The 27,189-nt window shown below is 44.3% G+C and overlaps 2 protein-coding genes across 3 annotated transcripts in view; both read left to right on the top strand.

Annotated features, from left to right (window-relative positions):
- Window positions 1-3,716, top strand: part of LOC110526403 (ubiquitin carboxyl-terminal hydrolase 10) — a 39,229-nt gene extending 35,513 nt beyond the window's left edge. For both annotated transcript variants that reach the window (XM_021607352.3, XM_021607353.3), the window contains one exon: window positions 360-3,716. In XM_021607352.3, the coding sequence (XP_021463027.3) occupies window positions 360-547 (188 nt within the window). In that variant the 3' untranslated portion in view covers window positions 548-3,716. The remainder of the gene's footprint in view (window positions 1-359) is intronic.
- Window positions 3,717-9,392: 5,676 nt separating this feature from the next.
- LOC110526402 (cysteine-rich secretory protein LCCL domain-containing 2) lies at window positions 9,393-26,682 on the top strand. Its single transcript, XM_036980764.2, has 13 exons — window positions 9,393-9,692; window positions 11,684-12,069; window positions 15,000-15,118; window positions 18,194-18,326; window positions 20,076-20,191; window positions 20,675-20,952; window positions 21,073-21,200; window positions 21,287-21,417; window positions 21,545-21,588; window positions 21,701-21,773; window positions 22,161-22,236; window positions 23,767-23,897; window positions 24,833-26,682. The coding sequence occupies exons 2-13, from the start codon at window positions 11,794-11,796 to the stop codon at window positions 24,882-24,884; spliced, it is 1,557 nt and encodes a 518-aa protein (XP_036836659.2). The 5' UTR covers window positions 9,393-9,692; window positions 11,684-11,793; the 3' UTR covers window positions 24,885-26,682.
- The last annotated feature ends 507 nt before the right edge of the window (window positions 26,683-27,189 follow it).

Genomic DNA, 27,189 nt, shown 5'->3' with positions numbered 1-27,189 from the left:
TGTGAAAGTGTAATATAAGTTTGAACTATATGCGTACAACATGATATTCAATGCCTACATCAATTACACACTGAAATGGAGGCCTCTCTGTAAGGCTAGCAACCCTGGTCTACATGCCTAGGTTGCTCCAGAAATTTGCTAATATCAGTAGTTAGTTACTGGCTCTGACCTTGTGTAGCCAGAACCAGATAACAGAATGGCCTTTTCATTTGGACATTTTAGTTATTTAGCAGACACTCTTATCCAGTTTGTGCATTCCTCTTAAGATCAATGCACATGTGGTTGTCTCACATAGTTTCCTTCAAATTTCAGTTTGAATTCTGCCTCTGAAAAGCTTCTATTTTATGTCTCCCTCGCAGTTGTCTATCACCATGGGAACAGCGCTACAGGTGGCCATTACACCACGGATGTCTTCCACATCGGTCTGAACGGCTGGCTGCGCATTGACGACCAGGCAGTGAAGGTCATCAACCAGTACCAGGTGGTGAAGCAGACTGCTGAGCGCACTGCCTACCTGCTGTACTACCGTCGGGTCGACCTGCTGTAGACACCACACACGCGTACATGCACACGCACACAGAGGAACACTCATTTTACACATTCAACTACACATACACACTCCCACTACAGACATACACACTCAAGTGCACATACACATGCATACATTCAAACACACCCACACACACAAACTAATGAACAGGAACACTGCCCAACTTCTTCTATTGCAAGATTTTCTTCTTCCTCCCCTCATCCCTGCTTTTCCAGAGAGCCAGCTTTTCCAACAATGCCTTTTTTCCTTTTATCTTTTTTGAAAGAATTAGGGGGAAAAGGACGCGTTGTAAAATAATTTCCCTGTGATGGCTTCCTCTTCTCTGTGCGCCACTGCTGTTTTTTTTAATGCTGCGAGGAGAGACTGTTGAATGGACTGAGGGGAGGGGACTTTGAGACTCGCCTCTGAACCTACAGCCTCGTTCAGACTGGGAACAGTGGGTAGTTCGTCCTGTGGGTAAAATATCTATCTACAACACGAGGCTGCAGATGGACGGTTGGCCTGCTGGAGAGAAGTTGTAATTTTGTTTATCTACTCAAATGTTTTTTTTTTTTTTTTGAAAATGGCGTAAAATAATCAGTTTTGCCTTTTAGCAAGGGGAGTTGTTGTCCTAATGAATTTGCAGCAGTTTAAACACCTGTTGAAATTTTGCCGGAGTTCGTCGGAAAAAGGCACAGCACCAGCAAACGACAAAACGTTATTGGATGAGTCTCTAACTCCAGAGGCAAGATGCTCTTCATGGCCACCATCTCTTCTTACTTCTCCACCTTCCTCACTTTTCTGATGCTTTTAAATCTAGGTAAAACTTGAGCCATCAAAAAATAGAAAAAATGACAGGAGAAGAGGTGCTGAAACTTTAACAGCTTTGTTTGAAAGAACCTTGTGGTTTCTGGGTGTGGAATTAGAATGACGATCTAAAACAATTTTAATGTGCTTTAGGATTTAAATGATTTTTAAAAATAAGCTTCTGTGCACGTATAATATATCTGATCAATAACAAGATGTGGATGTGCTAATGCACACTTGCAGATATTTTAAGATTTAAAATTGTAAAAAAAAAAAAAAAAAACATGACATCTGAATCTAGTTGAGTGTCACCTTGTTTGGCTCCCTGGGTGGCTGTTAGTTCTAAAGCTTTTTGAGTACTCTGGAGCACTGGAGAGATGCCAATGAAGACTGAGATTCCACCGCAAGCACCGGCCCGTGTTAATTTTATACCTATCCTTTCCCCCCTCATCCTTCATTTATAATTTTTTCCCTGTTCTGGTCTAAGGGTTCCATCTATGTATAGGCGGCCTGCCTTTGTAGAGTTACAACAGCCACATGACCCCTTACCCCACCAACTCACCAGAAAAAGGGGGCTGCCTTAGGTTCGCTATGCGAGGCTTTCTAATCCAAATCGCCACTCGATGTACGAGTCCAACCCAGTGAGTGTGACAACTGTAAGTCAAATGTCTGTAAAGTTTTATGGGAATGTACCTTACCTTTGCATTTCGTCTTTTGTGGCTGAGTGCAGTTCCTCTCCACTGAGAGAGACTGTCCATGTTGAGGGGAAGTGGGATCACATCTGCTGCTTGGCTCTAGAAATGAAATCCCCCACAATAAATGCGCACAAAAGGAAATCATGTTTTGTTTGAGACCTTGCTTTTTGCGTCATTATTATTCATTGATTGTGTTTTTGAGTTTCGCTTAAATGTTATTTTGTTGTTTTTAATTTGTTCAATAACACCATGACCGTTTCCCCAGAATTATACTATATGGCATCTAAATTGCTATTTGAGGGTAAAGCACACCAATGAATAAAATTGGACAAGTTGTTTGCTTGATCATATTTTATTTTCTCGTTATTTTTTATTTTTCCTCCACTAAGTTTGATCCGTAGTCTAATCTTAAGGGACATTTCAAGCAAACCAATGTCAAAATCTGTCAGTATTTAATCCTTTACAAAAATCACATAACTAGTACATTACTTTGCTGAAGGCTTGGTGCATTGTGGTTTACCTTTGTATACTCTGTCCTTAATGGGCAAAGCAGACTATTTTCTAACGATATTTCACATACAGTATACACTTTCTCACGTGCACACACACTTGGTCATTGGATAAAGCGAGGTACACAACTGGGAATGGGTCCTTTGTAAGGCGGCTCTCACACTCCCATTTCTGACCACTGGAAGGTTGGGGCAGTGTGAAATAATTTTTCCCACATCAGAATAGCAGGGCATGCATTTTAGATCTTACAGGAAGAGCTTATTTTATCCCATTTCTCACTTTGTAGTTCTCTCACTGATGGTAGCAGAGACTAATTCAATATACCTGTATCCCCTTTTATTTAAAGTGACTGGAAACTTTGTCCATTACTCAGTTATCTTACCATGTGCATTTTCTGTGTTGCATACTTTGAGTTTGGAGCAATGTCATTTAAATTGCCCATACAATTCCCTTTCATGAATTACTGTTGTATATTTTGTCCTGAAAATGTGTTATGTTAAAGTGACTGCAATTTCGTAGTCTAAACCAAGCAGAATTTGATTCCCTCAAGTCATTTGCTTATTACTTATGGGTATGTAAAGTTTTTTTTTAAATGTTTTATCCCCAAGTGAAACCAAAGGATACTTCACATTGACCCTGTTGCCTTTCATAATTGCGCTAATGCTTCTGTCTAATTTTGGTTTCACCTCTGCATCATAAGTTCTGTTGCCACAGCTCATGATTCATTCAATCAGCATGGCTCAGTCATTCCATATGAGGAAATTGAGCTGATCTGTACAGATCATTATAAAACTCCTTATAAGTGTTAGTTCAATTGTGTTGATGGCTATGTGGTCATATCTGATACACTCATTGTGACAATGTTGGTTTGAAACAGACCCTGAAGAATGTTTTGAAGATGGTTTGAAACAGACACTAAAGCTGTCAGAAAGCTTTCTGTTGTACACATTTTATCCCTTGAGTCTTTTTTTATGATTATGGTCAGGATGATATGTGCTGGCGTATCGCTTCAATGATGTCGTTCTGTTTAGTTTGTGCTTCCTAACACGGTTGTCTGCTGAGGGCTTGTTGGGATATCAAGCTGAAAACAAACTATATGCTGTCTTTTAATCTCAATCCTCCAGCATTCTACTCTTTTTGTTTATTGTTCAAATAAATGATTGTGTTAAACCGAAGCCGTTTGCTAATGGTGTAGTCAGAAGACTGCTTCGCTTTCTTCTAGTACTCCTACACACCTTTAACTGCCCTAGTACAGACAATGTCACAATAACAGCCTGCTCTCACAGACTAGACGTAACATAGTAAATGTGAATCCGGGACACTCAAATTAGTATATGTTATGTTATGTTTGGTACGGTTATGTAAGACAGATGGTTTACTTAAGGCAAAAACGAAAATAGGGTGCTTGGTCGGTGTGGATAGGTGGGCATGTAACGCGTACGTCTAGTAACCCAAAGGTTGCGATTTTGAATGTCATCATGGACAACTTTCAATTTAGCTAATAAGCAACTTTTCAACTACGCAGCATGTTAGCTAACCCTACCCGTAACGTAACCCTTTTAGCTAACTTTAACCAACCCTAACCTTAACTTCTAAACTTAACTCTAACCCCTAGCCTAGCTAACGTTAGCCACCTAGCTAGAACACGTTTTGCAAATGCGTAGCATATTGAACATTTTGCAAATTCGTAACATATCATACGAAATTAGTGATGGACATCCACAAATTATTATGTACCATATCTAACGTAACATTCATCTAAATTGATTGTCTCGGATTCAAGTACAGAATAAAACAAAGTCCTCTGAGATCATGTGGACAAACAAAAACATGAAATAAAGTAGAAACCGATCCTCACAGTATATATTGCATGTATTGTAGCCAATCTAGAAATAATCACCTGTATTGTAGCCTACCAGTATCTAGAAATAACCACCCATGGTCTCATTCCTCATTTAGTTTTCACCTACAGTATATGATGTGCAGTATTTACAGTATGCTGTAGCTGTTCTCCCCCTGACCAGGACTGTGGTCAAGCTGGCTGCCTCTGTGTCGGGACTACAGTCTGGTTCAGGGAAGTGAGCTTGCTTCTGTTTGATTTATGCAAGCAGGCCCATCATTTCAGATGTTTGCCAGTGATGGATTTTTCCCCCTCTGTATTTCTTGCTATAATTTGGCCTTTTGCAGGGATGCGGGGTTCAGGTTTTGCTCTCAGACTTGAACATGTAATTAGGTGTGGTATTTTTCTTGTTAATATCACAGCACAGCTAAAGATCCTCTTTATAGGCCCGTGGCCTGGGGGGATAATTACAGCCCGGGGCACCCAGTGATGGACCACCTATATACTCAGAGAAGTGTCTTTTAGCCACACTGAGAAAATTATAGGTTGTAAGGGAGCTTGTTTTAATTCTTCCATTTTTAAGGCATGAGTGAATGTTTATAGCCAGAACACATTTTTTAAAAGCCAGTAATTTGTAATGGGCATGTTGCTGTGCAAACCCTGGCATGAATGTACACTGAAAACAGGGGCTACTCATAACATGTCGGTAGGGGTTTTAAAGTAACTTTTCAACCTTCTAGGAGATACTTTAATATTACCTGTGACGATTTGAAAACTAGCACCATTGCCTGTGCCACAGAGGTTTGACGCGTCGGGGAGAGATGGTCTAGTGAGGGATGGCTGAATCAGAAGTGCTTAGAACATTGTGAACATGAAGTTCAGAACTCTCTCCTATATGGGGGCTGAGTGCAAACTCCCCCATTCTTTATGAAGCATGTGGATGGAGAGATTCACTGCAGGAGAGAAACCTGATCTACCCCTAGACAAAATGCATGTGGTTACATACATCCATATCATCACCATAGCCTCCCAAAACCACCTCAATCCTTATTTTCAGAATAATTTTTCTTGGCTCTAGAAAACTATGCAATTTGAGAGAACCATTTCCTGTCTGTAGTAACCAGCGAACTCACTCAGAGGGGGAATCACATAGTTTCCCTTACAAAAATGTTCTGTGGTTTAGCAAACACAATTCAGTAGTTTGCGTTAGAATGGTAATGAGCAGTAACAGTTACTTCCGCCCCCTCCACTGTGTTGGCACAGGACTATCCTGGCCCAGTCAAACAAACTGTAGCCCTTGACTGGAATCCCAGGCATGCACTCCCTCTGGTGCTGTGATGGTCCCTGTGCCCTCCAGCTACGCAGACCTCACCCTATTACCCCCTTGGCTCCTTTCTCCAATGGCTGAGCCCCAGGAGACTTGCCACTTTGCCCTCTGTGATACTCCCACCCTCTTGTTCACTGTCAAGTCCTATATGCTCCAGTTCTCCATTTCCCAGCTTAAACTATCATGGATGTCTTATTTCCTATTTACTGTATGTGGAGTGTTTTTCATGTTCTATTAGAACAACCCATATTCACCCAGTCTCATTGGCTTCAGTCACTGTCTGTACCCCATTACCCTCATTCACCCCCAAATAAACTCCAAAGTAGGGGTACGAGCGGAGCAGGGAGGGTGTTCTGAAATACTGCTTAGGTAAACGCTGGACATCTCCTGGTCCATGGTGGATTGCATGATAATGAAGAGCAGGGCTCGAACTGACACAGATGGGAGGATGTTTGAGTCACCTTTCTCATTTTGCTTTGAACCCCCAGATAGTCTAGGATGTGAATAATCCCCCAAATGAAATCTGTAAGGCCTAAATTCTATCTGAAGTTTGATTCTGAAAGTGATCTTCCTCTGTCCTCATCTCTTCCCACAGGTCTCAGGGAACAGTGCCCTCTGGTGGACATATCACACAACCATCAAGCCTGTAGAGATTGTTTCAACAGGTTTAGCCTTTGCCTTCTTCATGCCACCATTCATTATGGTAAAAAGAACCCTCTGACACAGGGTTTGAGTGTAAATGGTTGTTCTGCCCCTCATAACATGTGAGCCTATTCTCAGGACTATAAATGATATTAATCCTAACTGTATTTCCTGTAGCATGTTGGTATCTTTACCAAGCACTGGACCCATGCCTGAGAGAAGGGGGGGCGGGGAGATATTTTCTCATACTCTGTCCTAGCTGTCTGTTGACACGAGTGGTAGTGCTTGGGCACCTGGGCGCAGTGTTTAAACTGCTGATTTTCACTGAGGGTTTCTCGGGTGATTTGAGTAAAAAAGAAGAGGCCTTCAGCCAGTTGCACACACTGTGGCCTCTTAAAGGCCAACAGAGGGGTTTCACACAGAAAAAAGTCAATCACCGGATTAAGCGTTCCGTCTCTCACTGCTGCTAACCAGTAATGTTACTGTGGTTACCTTAATGTTGTTTATTTTGGCCTTATCAGAGCGGTAAAGCAAACATTTGTATGATTGAGGAGTAATGTAAATACAGTATATGTGCTGGTTTCTTAGCAAGAGGGTGGTGGAGGATGTAGATATTTCTAGCTTTGCAGCACTGGCACTTCAGGCTAATCATGGGAGGCTAGGAGGTCGAGGCTTCCCTCTGAAGGGTAGGACAGGGTACCCTCTGAAGGGTAGAAGAGGTAGGACAGGGTACCCTCTTTGGGAAATTCTTTCAGGACAGGTGAGGGAATTATTTGTTGTTTTTAAAAACCATCAAGAGGAAATGAAAGCAGGTCCGTCTCCAGACAGAATATTAGTCCATGGAGCTCCTACATCAAACATGGAACACCTGAAACCCATGACTTTTATTATAGGCAAGCGTCCCAGAACTACTATAATGACGGGAGATTTGTTCATATGGGCATAATACTTACATGTACATTAAGTATACAAAACACTAAGAACACCTGCTCTTTCCATGACATAGAATGACCAGGTGAATCTAGGTGGAAGCTATAACCCCTTATTGGTGTCACTTGTTAAATCCACTTACATCAGTGTAGATGAAGGGGAGGAGACAAGTTAAAGAAGCGTTTTTTTAAGCCTTGAGATAATTGAGACGGATTGTATATGTGTGCCATTCAGAGGGTGAATGGGCAAGACAAAATATTTAAGTGCCTTTGAAAGGGGTATGGTAGTAGGAGCCAGGCGCACTGATTTGTGTAAAGAACTGCAATGCTGCTGGGTTTTTTAACGCTCAACAGTTTCTTGTGTGTATCAAGAATGGTCCAACACCCAAAGAACATCCAGCCAACTGAACAGCTGTGGTAAGCATTGGAATCGACATGGCCCAGCATCCCTGTGGAACGCTTTCTACCCCTTGTAGAGTCCATGCCCTGACGAATTAAGGCTGTTCTGATGGCAAAAGGGGGTGCCACTCAACATTAGGAAGGTATTCTTAATGTTTTGTACACTCAGTGTATGTGCAAGACTGACAAGCCCAGAAACTACATAAAAGCCACTGCAACAGCTTTCTGATGTCTCTCACTGGTTTATTATACCTGAATGCAATACAATGTGGATTCTGGTAAAAGTATTTTGAACAAATCGTTTCTCAGTCAGAGATCATTTACAAATGGTAGTTTATCAGTGGTCTGGGTTTGATCTGATGAGACTTTTGCTTTGTCTTGGCTCTGGTGGAGGATTGGAGAGAGACTTTGTTAAATGGAGCAGAATTCTCAAGTCCTTTCCAAATCCCTTTTGAGAAGATTCATTCCTTGTGAAATTCACAACCTAAATGTTCAGAGCAATATCAACTTAATGGAGAAATTATGGGTAGAACATTTTTATCTATTTAGGTCACTGTGCAGCTGGCTTTTCTTCTGCTAGGTAAATAACAGAGACAACATGATGAACCATCTTCTCAGCAGCACATGAAGTCTCTGCTTCTCTGTGTTACCGTGCCAACCCTAATCCATGTCTGGCGGGTCAACACCCCTCATGTCCCTCTGTGCCAAGTGTCATAAACTTGTGTTTCTTCTATGTAACATGTTTGTTAGTGCATCTTTCATGTGCTGCTGCTGAGTCAAATGAAGGCCAGCTGACATCTCTTTTTCATCTCCCTCTGTGGTCCCATGTGGTTGTGTGTTTAGATGATAGTCAGATCATGATGGAGTACTACCATGCCAAGTGCCATGCCTTTACATCCACAGGTCTTGGTCAGTACAGAAGATGTAGGCATGTATGTTATACTTCACATGTGGAGCGTGATCTAGAGGTTGGTGTGCCAGTGATGCAGTGTGTGAATCACAGTGTGTGTAAAGTTCCACCTTGGATTCCCACTCTGACGGGAGGCTTGGTCTCCATACCTGGGGGTAGAAATGTGAGTTCCCCATGGGTTAGGTCATCGTCACGGAGACCATGCTGAGCTGTACCAGAGGGAGGGAGATGCTCTGACAAACTGGGTACTTGGTACAGATGTGTATGGAGTGTTTGCACGTGAAGAGAGAAGAGCTTAGTAAGAGCACCACCTATTCTTTATTCCTGTTTGATTTACAACGGTTCTGTTTCAGAACCAAACTGCCCCTCCACTCTGCTATGGAAATAGGACATTCTGTCATGACATACCTTGACTGGCATCAAAATAAAAAGCCAACAAGTGAATAGTTGTTCAACCATAAACTGATATCATACCAGCTATCATATATGAAGGATATATTATAATACAGCTATAGATAATTATTAATACTAATAGTTCTACACATATTACATTATCACTATCAAAATAAACCAAATTATAATATCGTATGTGGAATTATTAATTATATTTGCATGTATCTGACTGATAATGATACACACTCATGCAATAATCTTTGATAGGCTAATCGTAATTATCGATGAACTGTGAAGAAACTCTGGCAAAGCTTTTGGATTGGAAAAGAAACAGAAAAGTTATACAAAACTCTATTACGCATTTCGATTGCTCTGGTTCGTAGTGAATTACATACTTTGTGTTTTCCTTTCGACATCAATCGTCAGAGCGCAGGATGCTTGCCAAGAACATAGCCTTCTTGAGGAGGGAGCTGTGGGAGTGACTAAAGAAAGAGGAGTTAAGATTTGTTTCCCTCATCGCCCGTTCAGCGGGGTCTCTATATAAAGTACTGCGATGTCGTGGTAAAGTTAATCAAAAGTCACAAAGTTACTCTGCCCTCTAGGACCGCAGCCAACGAGTACAGCTCCACTTCAGCACCAATTTAGCAAACGGGAAATACTCAACCGGCGCAGAAGCTTTTGGATAATTGCCGATAATTGCCAGTGATTGAGGTTAGCATGTTTTTCTACATTTAATCACATGTATTCTGCACCATCTATTCACCATGTAATTCTATGATTTTGTGTGCCACTGAGTTCAAACGTTTTTATAATGTTCAGATTTGATAAGAATATGTTAACATTTGTTTGTTTAAATAGATTTTCTTTCATCAATGCTGTTGTAAATGAATTAGCCGGTCATGAAATACTAAACGTTTCAATATTGTCTTGAACATTGTTGTAACACATGCAGTGCTCCAGCCATCATCACTGTCCACATTTCTGCTTCTGTGCTACAATGTCATCCCAGGTGTCAAATGAAAACTGTGCAACATGGCTTATATCAACAATATAGCTGTTTTGAGTCAGGTTTACCTCAGAGCATGTGTTGTCAACTTGTCCAATGGGAGTTGTGTTGATGTGTGAGACTTCTAGGTTTGACATTGGTGGCAGTATAGGACAGAAGAGCTACTGCAGAGCCACCAGGTGGAAGCTCACCAGCTCCTGTATATGTAGGCAGGGTGGCGTGTGTGTGTGTGTGTGTGTGTGTGGCTGGCTGCTCTGTCTGTCTGTCACTCAGGTATAACATTCATGAGAATGATGAGAAAGGCCCAGAAATAAAGGCTGGTGTAGGTTTGGTGTGAGGTAGGCAGGGACACAAAGAGAGGGCCAGAGGAGGGGTGTGGTGGGATGGTTGGGCTGCCGGCTGGCTCCCCTCACTGGTTGTGGCTGCTTGGCTCTGTGACAGTGTGTTGACACAGACCGGCCGTCAGACCTCAAGCCGCCGTTCCAGGCTGAGAGAGAGAGAGGAGGAATTGAAGGATGCATGGATTAGTGGTATGACTGCTCTCTCTCTTTACTTCTCTCCCTCTCTGCCATGCCTTCTCCTGCTGGCTGATTTAGTAGCCCTGCTGTTTGTCTTCTCCTGGCCAATGGGGTTGTGGCTGAGGCTGGGAGCCTGCCTTGTGCCCTGTGAGCCCTGTGTGCTGTGGCAAAGGAGGATGAGAACCACACACTACCTCATATTCATACTAAAATGTTCTCTGCAACTCTGCATCTGACTCTTCCCCCCTCTCTCTTTATTTGGCTTTCTCTCACTCTATTTTCATCTCTCTATCCATCATTTTCTCATTAACTAATAACCTTTTCTGTTGTAGTTCTTCCCTACTCCCTCTCTCCCTCTACTGTTTTAGATTGTGATTTTGCAGGTCAGCCAGAGGAGGATCAGAGAGAGGTCACTGAGATGATGGACTTCTTTGCCTGGGAGAGTGAACCTGACTGATTACTCTCTTTCCACCCAGATTATATATCACTCTGGAATACAGGGTCATTAAGGACAATTGATGGCTTTAATGAAACATCTGCAGTCATGTTTACCGATAGATCATAGTTCCAAAGGGGCTGAGTAAGACTCCGACAAAATAAGAAACTAATTAACAATGTGAATTTCCTTAGTCACTGTGTTGAGCAATCGATGTAAGATTACAATGTGTCATTATTATGGATCTGAAAGGATATCCCCAGCTAATTGCTGAATTATGATAGAGCTGAAAATAGCTTTGAAAGGATTTGGCCAAGCTGAAGATGATCAGGTACAATGTGGAGATTAAACTGATGAGATATTGTTTGACTACTGAAAGCCTTGTAGAGAGAGTGTATCCTTGGATATGGAGTAATACCACTCGTTTAATTGCCTCACCTGTGAATACTACAGTACTGTGGATAATTGTTGCAAAATCTCTCGGGACTCCACCTTGTTCTTGTGGTAATAGTTATGCAACTTGTTCTCAATGTGGTGAGATCTGCTGTGATATCATTTCCAGACTGATGTATTGCAACCAGTGAAAATGCCTCAATTAAAATGAATCAATACCTCTAGTACAGTTTTCTATTGCAAAACCCAGGGTTCTCTTGCGTTAGCTCAGTCGTCTGTCTGGCCATGTGCTTTGCTCTGTAGCCTGCTTTGTTGGCTGGCCGGCTCACAATGTGTTTTCTCCCAACAGCATTGTCTCTGCTGCGCTCAGAACCAGAGCTCACACAAGGCTGCCCACTGTAGTCTGCCTACCCAGAGCCTTAGACACAGACGCCCAGAAACCCGTCCCAGAGACCGGAGATGACTGCTGCCATGCCCTTCTGGCTCTCAGCCCTCACCCTTGCCCTCAACCTCCTGGTCCTCTCTGCCAGGGAAGGAGCTGCCCTTTTCCTGCCTGACTCCAATGAGCTGCGGCAGCTACTGAGCCGGTACCAGGATGACCAGAACAGCACCGATAACACAGCGGGTAGTAGGACCCGACGGGCCATCCAGTGGACAGACCGCGGGGAGATTCTACAACTGCACAACAAACTGAGAGGACAAGTCTACCCCACCGCATCCAACATGGAGTACATGGTGAGACATGCAATCCTGAAATGTACACTACCGTTCAAAAGTTTGGGGTCACTTAGAAATGTCCCTGTTTTTTAAAGAAAAGCATTTTTTTGTCCATTTTAAAATAACATCAAATTGATCAGAAATACAGTGTAGATATTGTTAATGTTGTAAATGACTATTGTAGCTGGAAATGGCAGATTTTTTTAATGCAATATCTACATAGGCCCATTATCAGCAACCATCACTCCTGTGTTCCAATGACATGTTGTGTTAGCTAATCCAAGTTTATCATTTTAAAAGGCTAATTAATCATTAGAAAAGCCTTTTGCAATTATGTTAGCACAGCTGAAAACTGTTGTGCTGATTAAAGACGCAATAAAGCTGTCCTTTAGACTAGTTGAGAATCTGAAGCATCAGCATTTGTGGGTTCAATTACAGGCTCAAAATGGCCAGAAACAAAGGACTTTCTTCTGAAACTCGTCAGTCTATTCATGTTCTGAGAAATGAAGGCTATTCCATGCGAGAAATTGCCAAGAAACTGAAGATCTCGTACAACGCTGTGAACTAATCCCTTCACAGAACAAGCCCTCAACTGGCAGCTTCATTAAATAGTATCCGCAAAACACCCGTCTCAACGGCAGCAGTGAAGAGGCGACTCTGGGATGCTGGCCTTCTAGGCAGAGTTGCAAAGAAAAAGCCATATCTCAGACTGGCCAATAAAAAATTAAGATGGACAGAAGAACACCGACACTGGACAGAGGAACTCTACCTAGAAGGCCAGCATTCAAGAGCCACCTCTTCACTGTTGACGTTGAGACTGGTGTTTTGCGGGTACTAAGGTGAAAAATCCCTAATTGCTCTAGGGTTGCCATTGATATTGGCTGACCCTGGCCGTGACACCCCCCAGTTGGGATAGGCAAAAAGCACATTTCCAATTCACACACGTGTGAAATAGGACAAATATAAGCACCCACCAATGTGTTATTACTAGATAGTACAGAGAGATGGAGGTAAACATCAACATCAGTCTCTGTTGCTCAGGAAATACCAAGGTCTTATGTTTATGCGACAGGGATACAATGTAGGTGAGTGTTTATAGGCTCCGCTTTCAGTGGGAGGGTTTTGGTTTTTACTACTGTTTGGTTCTGAACAAACAGAGTAAAAACTCATGGACATCTAGAAAAAGCTCAAACCAAGTTTATTCACCCACTGGTTCATACAGCTGCAAAGACAAAGACATGATTACACAAGAACAAATATTTAGGCTTTCCTACTAGGCGCAGTCAACTCCTTGCACATCTAGACAGCCAATACATCTCTGTTGCTAGTCAGGAACTTAATTGGTTCCTCTCACTGATGTAGCCATGGCCCTGCCTGATGCAAGAACCTTCCTGGGTGTGGAAGTATATGTGTGTGTAATAGGACTGTTTCCTTCTCACGTCATCTGACCTGACCTCGGGCCGTCTTCCTCACCCTGGTCCGCAACTGTCCTACCTTATCAGTGACTGAAACCAGACTGTTTGCCCTTTGCCTTCCTCCTTAGGCTCCATGATATTTAACAATAACATGTTTTGACAGAATGTAAACTTTCTGTACTCCCCCTTGTCTCACTAAGTAACTTCCCCTACTCCTAGGTTCTATCCACCCTACATTGACCCCAACATATACATTCATTATACATGTAAAGTCATCAATAAGTTCTAGTATGGTAACATTAATAAGTATTTTTCAAGCTAGAGCCCAACACGACAACAATCTTCTCTCCTGGAAAAGATGAGCTCATGGTAGTCAACTGCTGGCAGCCTGGAGAGGAGCTGGCTTACTGGGAGGATAATTACACTGACTCTACACTACCTGCTGGGAGTCAGACACTGCAGAGAGGGGTGAATGAGGACAGGGTAGGCCAGGGGAGGACAGAGAGAATGAGGGAGGCCATAGTGGCCAGTGGAGAAGAAACAGAGTGCTACATGAAGGAGGGATGGATAGAGTGGGAAGGGGACTGTGGAGAAGGGAGAGCACTGAATGTTATTGAGAGGGATAGTGTTTATGGAATGTGGTGACTGGGTAAGATGGTGTGCTGAGTTTAAGGTTAATATAGTTTAGATGGACAGACTCGGGGGGTAGTACAGATGTAGTACTGACAGTGTGATGTCTTGTCTGTGTGACTGTGGTGTGGTCTGGCAGGAGAGGAAGGGCCATGAAGTCTCCCTCTGCCCTGCTCTTCTGTTCTCTGCCAGGCCTCAGCCAACAAGCTTGGTTCTGAGGACAGGACTGGGGGTATAGCCGAGCTGGCATAGTCATGGGCATGCATATGTATGTGTGTGTATTTGTATGTGTGGTGGTGGTGACCACCAAGGGCCTGGAAATGTACTGAGGAGAGACACTGTGAGGCGCCACACTGTACCAGTCCCCTCCTCCCCCATATCCTAGTGGTGAGAGTGGTGGCAGAGATGAGGTGCATCCCCCCCTTTCCACCCTCTTTTCCACGGGTAGAGAGAGAAACCCGCTCAGGAAATATGCCTAATTCAGCTGTGATTGCTGGGGATTTGTAGTGGAGTGGGGCCAGGCGCTGCTCCACTCACATTTCCTGGGCTAAAGCTAATGTTTTACTTGTATCCAGATCAATTTCAGCTCCCTGGGAAGGAAGAGGGAGAGCAGAGGCCTACAAAGGTAGCTAGTGGTTAGGTAGGTAGCTATGAGGAGACAGGAGGAGCAGTTATTATATGAAGGGGATCTACCTGGTGGCCTGATATTAAAGCAGCTGGGGTAAGTCTAGCTGTGGAGATGGTCATGGATGCAGGTAGTTTTGATGGGTCTGTCTCACTGTTCACTGATCATATGTTGGAGTGTGTCACAGTGTGGACCCCTTTGCTGTCATTAATGTTACTGAAATGTGTGCGTTTTAGTGTTACAACTTTGTTCTAACAGTGTTATTTGTGTGTTTCCAGGTCTGGGATGATGAGCTGGAGAGGTCAGCCACTCACTGGGCAGAGGCATGCCAGTGGGAACATGGACCTAATGACCTGCTCATGTCCATCGGTCAGAACCTCGCCGTTCATTGGGGGAGGTAAGACAATGTAACACACACACGAATGCACACACACACACACACACACACTCTTTGTGCTTTATGCTGTCTGCTACTGAGTCTGTAGTGTGGCTGTTGTGTGTGGATGTACACTGAGTGAACAAAACATTAGGAACATCTGCTCTGTCCATGATAGACTGACCAGGTGAAAACTATGATCCCTTATTTATGTCACTTGTTAAATCCACTTCAATCGGTGTAGATGAAGGAGAGGAGACAGGTTAAAGGATTTTTAAGCCTTGAGACAATTAAGACATAGATTGTGTATGTGTGCCATTCAGAGGGTGAATGAGCAAGGCAAAATGTTTAAGTGACTTTGAACAGGGTATGGTAGTAGGAGCCAGGCGCACCGCTTTGTGTCAAGAACTGCATCACTGCTGGGTTTTCATGCTCAACAGTTTCTCGTGTGTATCAAGAATGGTCCATCACCCAAATCACATCTAGCCAACTTTTGGATGCCAACGGGAGGGCATCTCCCGCTCAGCCCACTCCAACCTTCTCTATCTTGGCACCCCAATGGTGGAGTCCCTGCCCATCTTCCGAAAACATCTGAAACCCTACCTCTTCAAACAGTATATTTTTTCAAATGTTATTTAGTTTTTTTATTGAGGAACACAAAGAAAGTACAAATGAAGTAAAAGAGCAACAAAAAAGATCTGTCAGTTGCAGCGCGCATCATACGTCCATCAGAGTAGTTACATTGACATCATCCTTGAATTAGACAATTTTCAAGTATGAAACCCATTTTTCCCAGTATTCCTGACCTCTCTCCTGTTGAGTTCTGAAAGCAAAGGTCATATGCTCCATGTGGTGTATTTTTTTTACCATATCTATCCATTGTGTCACGGTGGGAGAGTCTTTTTGTAGCCATTTCCTAGTGATAGCCTTTTTACTGGCTGCCAGTAGGACCTTCAAGAGGTACTTTTCTCTAGTGTGTAAGTCATCAGGTATTTCACCCAAGTACAAAGAAATTAATGTTTGTTCTATGTCAAAACCCATTATCTTTCCAATGTTAGATCTTATCTCTCCCCAGTTTGTTTTGATTGCGGGGCAGGACCAAAATCTATGAGAGTGATCCACCCTTGATAGTCCGCATACTATCAAGGGTGTAGGGAACCAGTCTGTTTTGATTTCAGTTTAGGTGTAATGAAGAAACGTATAACATTCTTCCAACAGAATTATCTCCATGACCTTGAGTTGGTGGAGATTTGTTGAGACTCATATGTTCAACCATGTTTCATCAGTTATTTCAATGTTAAGTTCCTCCTCCCATTTCTTTTTAATACAGTTTGTAGATTGTTTCTTTGAGGATTGATTACCCAAGTAAAGATTGGAAATAGTTTTTTTGATACTCCCCAATTTGTAAGCGTTAGTGAATACTTGGATAAAGTTTTGAGGTGTTCGAGGGTCAATCACTTTTATCTACCGTAAGAAATAGTGCCGAACTTGTAGATATCTGTAAAAATCTTGTTTATCCAAGCCATGTTTTTTTACTTATGTCCTGGAAGTTCTCTAGGTCCCCATTCCTTATAATTGTACTGAATGATCTGATGCCTTTCTGCATCCACTGTTTAAATCTGCTGTCCTGAGTTGCAGGGATGAAGCTGGGGTCGTATGTGGGCCAACTCAGCAATTTGACCTCTGTCTAAATTATTTTGCTTAACCCCCCCCCCCCCCCCTCCCCACACACACACACACACACACACACACACACACACACACATAAACACTCCACCTCTCCTTCTAGCTCTGACTCTACTGATAACCGTTATTGAAGAAAAATGTACTTTCTATTTGTGGTATATGTGGCTGTCCCATCTACAGTAACTATCTTCAGATGAATGCATTAACTGTATGTTGCTCTGGACAAGAATGTCTGCTAAATGACTAAAATTAAACATTTAAAAACATGGGCCAGCATCCTTGTGAAAAGCTTTCGACACCTTGTAGAATTCATGCCCTGACAAATTGAGGCTGTTCTGAGGGCAAAGGTGGGGTGGAGTGCAACTTAATATTAGGAAGGTATTCATAATGTTGGGTATACTCAGTGTATGTATTTGTGCTGTGTGTTTGTTAGGGTATTCAGAGCATTGCAGCCTGACAGTGGGGCTCTTTGTGTATGACAGTGGAGGGCTCCCTCAGCAGGTGCCATTCCGGGAATCCGCTCACTTCCGGGAAGCCTCCCTCTCTCCACCCCCCCCCCCCCCCTCTCTCTCTCTCTCTCTCTCTCCCTCTCTCTCTCTCGCTCTCTCCCTCTCTCCCCCCTCTCTCACAGCCCCCCTCTCTCTCCCTCTCCCTCTCTCTCCCTCTCTCTCTCTCTCCCTCTCTCTCTCCCCTTCTCTCCCTCTCTCTCTCCCTCTCTCCCTCTCCCCCCCTCTCTCACAGCCCTCCTCTCTCCCTCTCTCTCTCCCTCTCCCTCTCTCTCTCCCTCTCCCCCCCCCCCCTCTCTCTCTCTCCCTCTCTCGCTCTCTCCCTCTCTCCCCCCTCTCTCACAGCCCCCCTCTCCCTCTCTCTCTCTCTCTCTCTCTCTCTCTCTCTCCCCTTCTCTCCCTCTCCCCCCCCCTCTCTCACAGCCCCCCTCTCTCCCTCTCTCCCTCTCCCTCTCTCTCTCTCTCTCTCCCCCTCTCTCTCTCCCTCTCTCCCCCTCTCTCTTCTGATGCCAGCACCGGCTAGGGCTGTTTTTCTCCTTCTCCACTGTGATTTTTGTAGTCTCAGCACTTTTCAATACCGTAAAAAGAGATGTTTACAATAAAGGGCCATAATTGATTCGACAGGCTGTGGAGCCGTGTTTAGTTTTTGTAATTTTTTCTCAGCATGGCTCATGTTCCCCGATGTTGGAGGGAAACAGACTGTGAGTGTGTCTGTGTGTCTGCTGGGTCAGAACCGGACTAATCAGTGGAGGCCTGAGGGGAGGCTGGTGCAGTGCGTCTCAAGCCCAGCCAAAGCACCTGGCAGCCCCCTCAGATATCCCTCATGTGGCCCTGGCAGCTGGAGGTCCTCCTGTATGAGCTCTCTGTGCTGCTGAGGCTGATGCTGCCCCCTCTGTGTCTGCAGGTACCGCTCCCCGGCCTACCACGTCCAGGCCTGGTATGATGAGGTGAAGGACTACACCTACCCCTACCAACATGAGTGCAATCCCTGGTGTCCCGACCGCTGCTCAGGGCCCATGTGCACCCACTACACCCAGGTGAGTCTTGGCTGGGGGAGAAAGGGGGTGGGGGTTCTGAATTTGGAGCTTTGAGTTCATGAGCCTGTGCAGTGTTCAAGATCATAAGTCTCCTTTCTAACATCAGTATCTAATGGACAGCACATGACTTTTAAATGTGATGCTGCAGGTATTCAGGTCCTGTGTAAAAACAACGCGTTACCTGCAGCCTCTTCAATGGGTGTCCATTAACTAAAAACAGGGGGGAAGATATGTGCTTGCCTCAGGACCATTAAACCATCACATCAGAAAGGGTGCAACAAAGTGGTAGAAAGAGGAATATACAGAGGGGAAGAGAGGGACAAGAGGGGGATGAAGAGGGAGAATTGGCCTCCTCTCCTCATAGACTTTACTTTGTAGCTGGGATGGGTTTGTGAAAACAGCCCGACTCATCCTCCTGCATCTGCATACTTCACATGGGAAACCAGGTCGCTAGCATCTGGAAACACTTCCCAGACACACCAATCGTCTCTGTGCTTGACCTGGATTCCTTTGAAGATGGAATGCGGGGAACAATGCCAAGTCTGAACACCCTCTCCTTGTTTCTGCCTTTCATTTTCTAGACATACTAGTGTAGCGTAGCATAGTTGGGGTCCAATCCCTACCCTAACACTGCTAAGCTAGGTTATGCTAGCCCCTCCGGGTCAGTATCCTCACAGTCTCTCTCTGGGATGACACAGAGCTTTACCACAGGCTCCAGCCCTCATCATCACATCTCTGTGTATGCTGTAGTGGTGTAGCAGTGTGGTGTCTATGCTGAGTCATTGTCTCTAAGTCAATACTGCCTGTGGCCTCTCACTGGCCCAGGAAAGGGAAACACATTCCTGAAAGAGAGGGGAGAGGAGTGAGAGTCAGAGAGAGAGAGTTGGAGGAAGGAGAATTAGGGGTACAGGGGGAAAGTATGGTATTGGAGTCACGTAACAAGCTCTCAGTAGTAGGACTGCCTGGCTGTCAAATCCATATGGCATGCCTGTAGCTTTACATTTAAGTAGTTTTAAAAAACTCTTACTATAATGCTTGTTATTTTTCACTTTTGTATTTGGCGTTTGAATTTTGATTGATACTGTTATTGTACTGCATTGTTGAGGAGAGTTAGCTAGCAAGCATTTCACTGTACCTTGTGCATGTGACCAATAAACTTTGATTTGATTGAACTACCTCTCCATATTGACAGAGGAAGTGGGCCTGTCCAGAGTTGTCTTTGTTCAGTCCGAGCTACTGCCAGTATCATTTATTTACATTATTAAACTGGATCATGAGAATGATCACAGAATGTCGCAGGAAACAAACTGTGGTCACATTCGACTTCTATCTCCCTCTGACTGGGGCCGAATGAAAGAGCAGCCTCTTCTAAGGGCCCCTGTGGCCCCATCAATCTGCCTCCAACACCCCAGCATGGGAGCCACTTCCTGTGGCAGGAATGAGGGATCTATGAGGGTCGAGAGTGATGAGTGAGAAAAGGAGAGAGGTCTACAGCGACATGGTGCTTCCTACTAATGTGTCTGTGAGGCTCTGTCTCTGACCTCCATAGCCACCCAAGTCAGGCCCTTTCAAAGGCTGCAGGGCTCCAGATCAAATCGTTTCAGCTCGTAGAGTTGTCTGCACTTTTATGTGGAGCTGAGGAACTGTATCAGTGGAGATGGATGTGTGGTCATAGAAAGAACAACGAGTCAGCAATGCGAATATCCTTTTATAATAACAATGTTAATGGAAGTGTTGTCTTCTCTGCAGCTGGTCTGGGCCACCACTAGTCGTGTGGGGTGTGCAGTGCACGTTTGTCCCAGGATGAACGTGTGGGGGGAGATCTGGGAGAACGCTGTTTACCTCGTCTGTAACTACTCCCCCAAGTAAGACCAACTCACTAACGTTACTCTCATTTCCCCACTCATTCACACATCACGTCTCCAGTGTTCAGTTTTACACACTTCTTACCACCACATGGGGTGTTTACCTAATACCAAACGCTTTTGAGGGCACATGTCAGGGTATGAATTGTTCTGTCTAATGTTACAGTTAAAGTGTCTGTCTAAGAAGTATTTCATGACACATTGAGGCCAATTCTGAAATTCCAGCAGAAGTTCAAATATAAAAATAATAAAGGAAGGGGAAAGAGAAACAGGTCCTAAGCAGAATGTTCCAGACAGACCTCGTTTCATTTCCAGAGGGACAGCGTGTGTGTTTTCATTATCCAGCTGGACTCAAGGTTTTAAGAGTGTGTGATAATGTGCAAAGAACACGTGAATAATTACTAGGCCATGTGCCGTGACGGCTGAGTGCTGATTAGTTTCCAGCCAGTCATCCTGACCACTGTGCTCCTTCCTCCTCCCCAGGGGAAACTGGATCGGAGAGGCCCCTTACCAACATGGCCGCCCATGCTCCCAGTGCCCTCCTAGCTATGGAGGAAGCTGCAGGGACAACCTCTGCTTCAAGGGGGACTCTCAGCGTTCTGAGACTGAGGACATGAACGAGGTGGAGAAAGCTCAGATTCCCATGTCACCCCGCACCACCACCAAGCCTGTCCACAGACCCCAACCCAAGCCTGCTGCTCCCAAGAAGCCCTCCACTCCCAAGCCTTCTACTCCCAAGGCTCCCACCAGCACTTTCCTGGGTGATTTTGACTAGTGGGAATCGTGGTGGGGACTTTAAGAGTTGACTGTTTGAATGTACTGTTTGGGAAGGAATGCCACTGAGATCCCTAATTGACCAGTAATTGATTTGTCGTCCACAGCCCAAAACATCAAATGTGAGACCAAAATGCGTGACAAGTGCAAGGGAGCAACCTGCAACAGATTCAACTGCCCTGCTAACTGCCAGAACAAGAAAGGGAAAGTGTGGGGGACGCTCTTCTATGATGTGGTGAGTCTCACACTGAAGTCCAACATTTCACACTACAGTTAGTATGCCTGAATGTATTTCTAAGGATTCTGTTTCTATTTTTCCAGCAATCAAGTATCTGTCGTGCTGCTATGCATTATGGTATCATCAATAACAATGGTGGTCTGGTGGACACTACGAGGAAAGACAAGTTGCCATTCTTCGTCAAGGCAACAAAGAACGGCATTGAGTCATTCAGGTAGATATTTCTGGCAGTCTTTATTTTCTGTCGTCATTCTGCCTGCTATGCTCATTCATGGTTTGTGAAATGAATGATTTCCTGAAATGTAATGGTCTTCTAATGCCTGACTTTGATCTCTTCACAGTAAATACAAAGCCGGCAATGCATTTGTGGTGTCCAAAGTGGAAAGTAAGTCAAACTTTTTCCAGAATAAGTGGAGCATGCACACCCTTGTTTTTAGCTTCTTCACCTGATGACTTTTGCAGCTGTTGATGGCGTATGTCTCCTCTCTGTTCCACAGGACAATCAGTGGACTGCTATGCAACAGTGGCGGAGATCTGCCCCTTCAAGAAGCCCTACTCCAACTGCCCAAGGTGCCTAGCTCCTCTCCCCCCACCATGTTTCACACGCACAACAAGAAGTGATGACTTGTGAATTAAGGGCTTTGCTTTGTAATCCAAATCTAATTAGAGTCAGATTCCTGCTCTGGGCCAAATTCTTTAAACCTTCAGTACAAAACCACTGGAATCTCCTAAACATGCAGACTCTGCTAGAAGGAAGCGTCAGTCTTTCCTCTGTTCTACAGAAGTTCTATGGAAAATGTGTCGGGGTTATTCATAGCATGACATACATTACATTTAGCTAAATGGCAAATTCGTGCATAAATCCTGCATTTCTCATTGTTGCAACATAAACCATGGGTCTGCCCATTCAATTGTATTTGTCAATAATAGTGCAATCTCAATGTGTCTCTCCCTCAGAGTGTTCTGTCCGGCCAACTGCAAGAATGAGCCATCCTACTGGGCTCCGGTGGTTGGGAACAGCTTCTACACAGAGGTAAGTACTGGACCTAGTCACTGGGTATACCAGAAGGGCCTCACCATGCCTGTCCTATCCTCCTGACCATGCTGAGAGGTCATACTGACAGAGGACAAAACGTTTGTCCTCACTGGGCCTGCCAGACAGATACACCTCAGTGTGTCTGTTCCCCAGAGAACTGTATCTGACTGGAACACTGACCTGATTTATGTTGGACAGCAGATGAGAGCGGTCTAGCCCCGTTGAGCACTTAAGAGACTGTGGCCTGAGGCGACCACGAGCAACTTCTGAATAGCGGTGTGAACATAGTTGGAATGGGAGCACTGGTGATGCAGGCCTGGTAATGGTCGCCAGTAATGTCTCTCCCAGTGCTGAGTTCGACCACACACAGCTGCTCAGTCCTGGCTGGCTGACTAACTGACTCTTAACTGGCCCAGAGATTGCATGCCTGAGGCCTGAGGCATGGGACTGTGTCAGGAGAGGGCTTTAGGCTTTATTGTCACATCGCCTCAGTTCCTGTCAGATCACCTCTATCACTTCCTAATGATCCGAGGACAAATCTCAAGTGATACACTATACTCCATACAGAGCCTACCTTTGGCCAGAGACACATACAACTCTAGTGACAAGGAATGCACTATATAGAGAATAATATGCCATTGGAGAGACGCCATATGGTCATTCTAAAATCACCTCTGGCCTAAGTTGCAAATTGCATGTGTAAGCTAATGTGAGACTGTATTGGGTGAAAGGAGTGAAACAAATAATGATGCTCCCCTGGGAACCATTTTGGACCCAAATTGACCCAGTTACATGAAGTTGATGTTTTACGTGTTGTTGCCTCGAATGAACAATGTTGTTTTCCACCAACATTATTTCACTTAGATGTAGTCCAACTGGACACAGCAGTTTCCCAGAGATCTCAAACAGAGCCCAATGACTGTATTTTTTCATGGCAGTGCCTGATTCTAACACTTAAACACTCACAGCGCCAACTAACACTGAGCAAAACACAGCAGAAGGAGAAGTACAGGCCTATATTGACATGACAGAAGTCCCCAGACACCTGTCCGGTTCACCAGACACCAGGGAATGTGGCCTGTGTTAGGCTAGACTAGTGTGATGGAGTATGATGAATGAGCTTCCAGGTTAGTGATAAGGACCCAGGGTCTGACACGCTGGAGCCAGACTCAGTGCTTCGGACTGAGGGACAGGAGGCACCATGCCCTGCCTCAGAACCATGTGTGGAGTGTACAGCTCTCTGCTGCTGTCTGTCATCTGTAATCCAGAGTGGGGCAGCAGTTTACATCCTGATAATAATGTGTCTGGCTTCAGCCTTGCTAATGTACAGGATTTGTACAAATGGAATGCTCTGGAAACGAATACATTGACTGCATTTCGTGTAGCTCTGTGCACTGTATGTGCCTGTACTGTACCGAATGCAAGAAGCTTTACTGATATAGTGAAATGGAATAATAAGCCATGAGTGCTGTATCTGATATCATGAGAGGTATATTGAACCCTCTCTTCTGATCTCCCCTCCCCCAGCGCTCCAGTATCTGCCGGGCAGCCATCCATGCCGGGGTGATCCAAGCCGGTGGAGGCTACGTGGACGTCCTGGCCCTGGATAAGAAGAGGAGTTACGTTGGTGTCCTGAAGAACGGCATCCAGTCAGAGAGGTGGGTGCCTGCTCTACCCTCCTCTTCCCCTGTAAAATACCCTTCCCTCGCACACCCTTCCCTCGCACACGGAAAACATTGGCGCCAAGTCCATGTTTGGCACACAGGGGTGCAAGAGTAATGGTGTGGTTTGGTGTGCGGACGGCCCACACATGAATCCTTTGCTTACTTTACCCGGACATTCAATGGAGTGTGCAAAGTGCTGCATGGCCTAAATCAGCTGAGCTAGAGTACAGTGAAATCTAATGCTGAAATCAAGGGCCCCCTCACTGGGAGCCTCACCTTAACCTTAGTGTGAGTGAGGAATGGGCTGTCAGTGACAGGGAACAGTATGGTATTACAACCATGGCCATCAACAGTCAGCTCCCGGTGTGATAGAGACTGATCCAGAGGTTCTGTCCAAGTGATGACCCAGCTGTTAGGAAGTACATGTAGCTGGTTGGGTGGATTGTTCTTTAATAAGGAGGAAATAATCACAGCCTATCCATTTACCCGGGGATGGAAAAGCTGTCGGCGGCTGACTCAGTGCTTCCCTCTGCAGATAATTGCAGCCAATCTGATGCCAATGGGACGGGCATCATCCTGTGATTACTGAGATTGGCAGGCCTTCAAGGCCTCTCCACTAATGAATTAATAACAAAGCCGTCAGGCCCAGCACAGTAGTCAATAGTGGTTGTTGGAAAGATCAGTCAGTCACTATAACAGCATGGTTAACAATGAGCCAGTGTTTGAGTCATGTTTCCAGGTACGACCACTGTGATTACGCTACTCTTACTGTAGGATGTCATGAGCAACAGGCTGCCTTGAATTGGAGCCACACACGATCAATGACAATGTCACTTTATCTTAGTAATGAGTTGAAAGAACACTGGTTAACTGTTTGAGTTCATGAATTAATTCTCGATGTAACCGTCTCTCTCACTTCTCATTTGCAGTAAGAGCAATCCAGAGGGTGGCTCGTTCCGTGTTTTTGCTGTGAGGGAGTGAGTCTCCTCCATCTCAGGGCCTCCCACTCATTGGTTCAGGGACTAACAGGGTCCCCCATCTGCTCTCAAGGGGCAGGAAGTGCCCACAGGTTCGATGCCATGGCAACTCCTCCCATCTGTCTCTGTCTCCCACTCTGGGAGGAAGCAGAACTTCTCATTGGACCAACAGACACTTCTCCCTCTTAGCTAATAAACAGTAGCTGACTGCTCAATTCGGTGGCTAACATCACAAAGAACCCTTCTGCCTTCTCCTACCCTTCTCACCTTTAAACCCCAGATGTGGATATTTTTGTAAGATACACAAACGTTAATGCAAAATGATGTGTAACATCAAAGACCAATAGAACAGCTGGTGCTGGAACTCTGCGTCTTGACATGTAGTTAGATTTCAAATCAAATGTCATATTTGTTTATATTTTATGTTCTTAATACAAAAGTGAATCATTGGTCTCCATGCACAGGAATGTATATTGATCACTGTATTTAATCATTCTGTACAGATTTAATTAATTCATTTTTTCCTTCTTAAATGAGTGTATATTGACAGTTTTATGTGTTTATAATGTATTTTGTAGCTTGTCTCTGCTTTCCTAACCCATTTATGCTTTCATCGTGGTCTTTACCTTTGGCGGATAGGCCATGGTGCTTGAGTTAGGAGAGGATCTGTGTTTGGCATGCTGGACGAGCTCACAGTGGACAGACAGACAGGCAGACAGAGACAGACAGACTTAGGGGTTGCGTCGGAAGGGAAGGGGAAGGGGGAAGAGGAGGAGGAGGAGGGGAAGGCATACCTCCAAGGAAAAGAAACCTTTCCTGAATACAGCTTGTACGACTTCCAGTGTCAATAATGTTCAGACGATCTGGTTAAGGTACAAAAACATTGTAGCAATATTCTGTCCACTGTGAGCTCAGGAAGGCAATGGGAGCTTGTGTGAGCAGGGCTTTCAAAATGGTGGCATATCTGGCTTCATCCGAGGACATTCACAGATGAACAATGTTCTTGTTTGATAAATGATTCTCTATTTATAATAGCTCACTGCTTTCTTCCCCCCTTTCCTCTCTTGATGCCATGTGTTTTGATTGAATAAGAGAAATACTCCAAGATAGGTTGAATTTGTCTCCACTTAAGACAGTTGAATGTTGTAGGTTTTGTAGAAAGAGGGTCTTATACAGTCCAATGTGAGAAAGGTGTGCCAAGTGTTCCTATCAGCAGGCTTAGCTTCAGTTAGGATTCATTCACTAGGTAATGATTTGTAAATTACACAGAGGATGCAGAACATGGATCTGTTTAAACCACTCATACCCAGTTACTTATCCAGAAGGAAGGCACACAGAGGCAGGCTTCAGTTGGGGGATATCCTCTTAAATGCTGAGACTTTGTCGTGAGAGGAGAGTAAATCTATGTAAATTTATGCTGGAGGTTTAGGGTCTCCTAAAGAAGGACATTAGGTATCCTCTATCTATCCCTAGGCTAGACTGGACAGCAGTGTAGCCATTCTCTCTTTGTTTTAGATTTCATATTTCTATGTTTTTATTAGGCTACCTCAGTCTTATAGTACATGGGCAATCTTAAAGGAAATGGTAATGGTTTGTACAGCTTTGGAAATGGAGTGTAATACTTTGATTTGTCTTTTCTGAACTGTTCTCTCTGCTGTAAAAGCCTTCTTTCTAAATATATGTGTTGTGTTATTTTTGTTTGTTTGCCTAGTTTGTATGGTGTTAATAGGCATTGGATGGGCTTTTGTATTTTTATTTTTTTTGTACAATTTGAAAATAATTAAAGTTTGAAATAGTTAGAATGTTTGTTTATTTTGTACACTGGATATAGTAGGATACAATGGCTATATTTGCCAAGGTAGTAGGAAGATGTTCCTACAGCAATTTAGCATAAATACCTATTTCTCTACAATCCAACTACAGCAACACATCTTGTACAGCAACACAGCTTGAGCCAGATCATATGACTGGAGCAGTCAGGTGACATGACAGGCATGCTGAGGTCCACAGCAGGCATGAATGGAATAGAGACCGAGGCCACCCAGGTTAGGCCCATTATCTTTGGAACAACTTCCCCGACCACAGACATGATCTGAACTGGCCTTGGTCTGCCTCTGGTGGGTACAGACATGGAGGAATGGGGTGGAACAGATTCCCACACAAGTATGCTACTCAATAGATGTAAAATAATAACGTTAGACATTTCATCAGGGTTTCTTGCTCTTTGTACTTTGCAGCTTTCCACATTGAGAACAGACAAATGGAGACGCATTGGAAATAAGGACTCATGAACCATTGGAAGAATGTCT

This window comes from Oncorhynchus mykiss, chromosome 6, assembly GCF_057628025.1.
Source record: "Oncorhynchus mykiss isolate SJ-2025 chromosome 6, ASM5762802v1, whole genome shotgun sequence".
In the NCBI taxonomy this organism is placed as follows: Eukaryota; Metazoa; Chordata; class Actinopteri; order Salmoniformes; family Salmonidae; genus Oncorhynchus; species Oncorhynchus mykiss.
Note: the sequence above shows the minus strand (reverse complement) of the source record. Positions and strands in the feature narration are given on the sequence as shown.

What these genes read in the sequence shown, in the direction of transcription:
- LOC110526402 (XM_036980764.2), top strand. Translation starts at nt 11,794, where the DNA reads ATGACTGCTGCCATGCCCTTCTGGCTCTCAGCCCTCACCCTTGCCCTC. An exon ending in CTCGCCGTTCATTGGGGGAG is followed by an intron (nt 15,119 to 18,193) that starts GTAAGACAATGT and finishes CTGTGTCTGCAG; the next exon opens with GTACCGCTCCCCGGCCTACC. An exon ending in TGTGCACCCACTACACCCAG is followed by an intron (nt 18,327 to 20,075) that starts GTGAGTCTTGGC and finishes TCTTCTCTGCAG; the next exon opens with CTGGTCTGGGCCACCACTAG.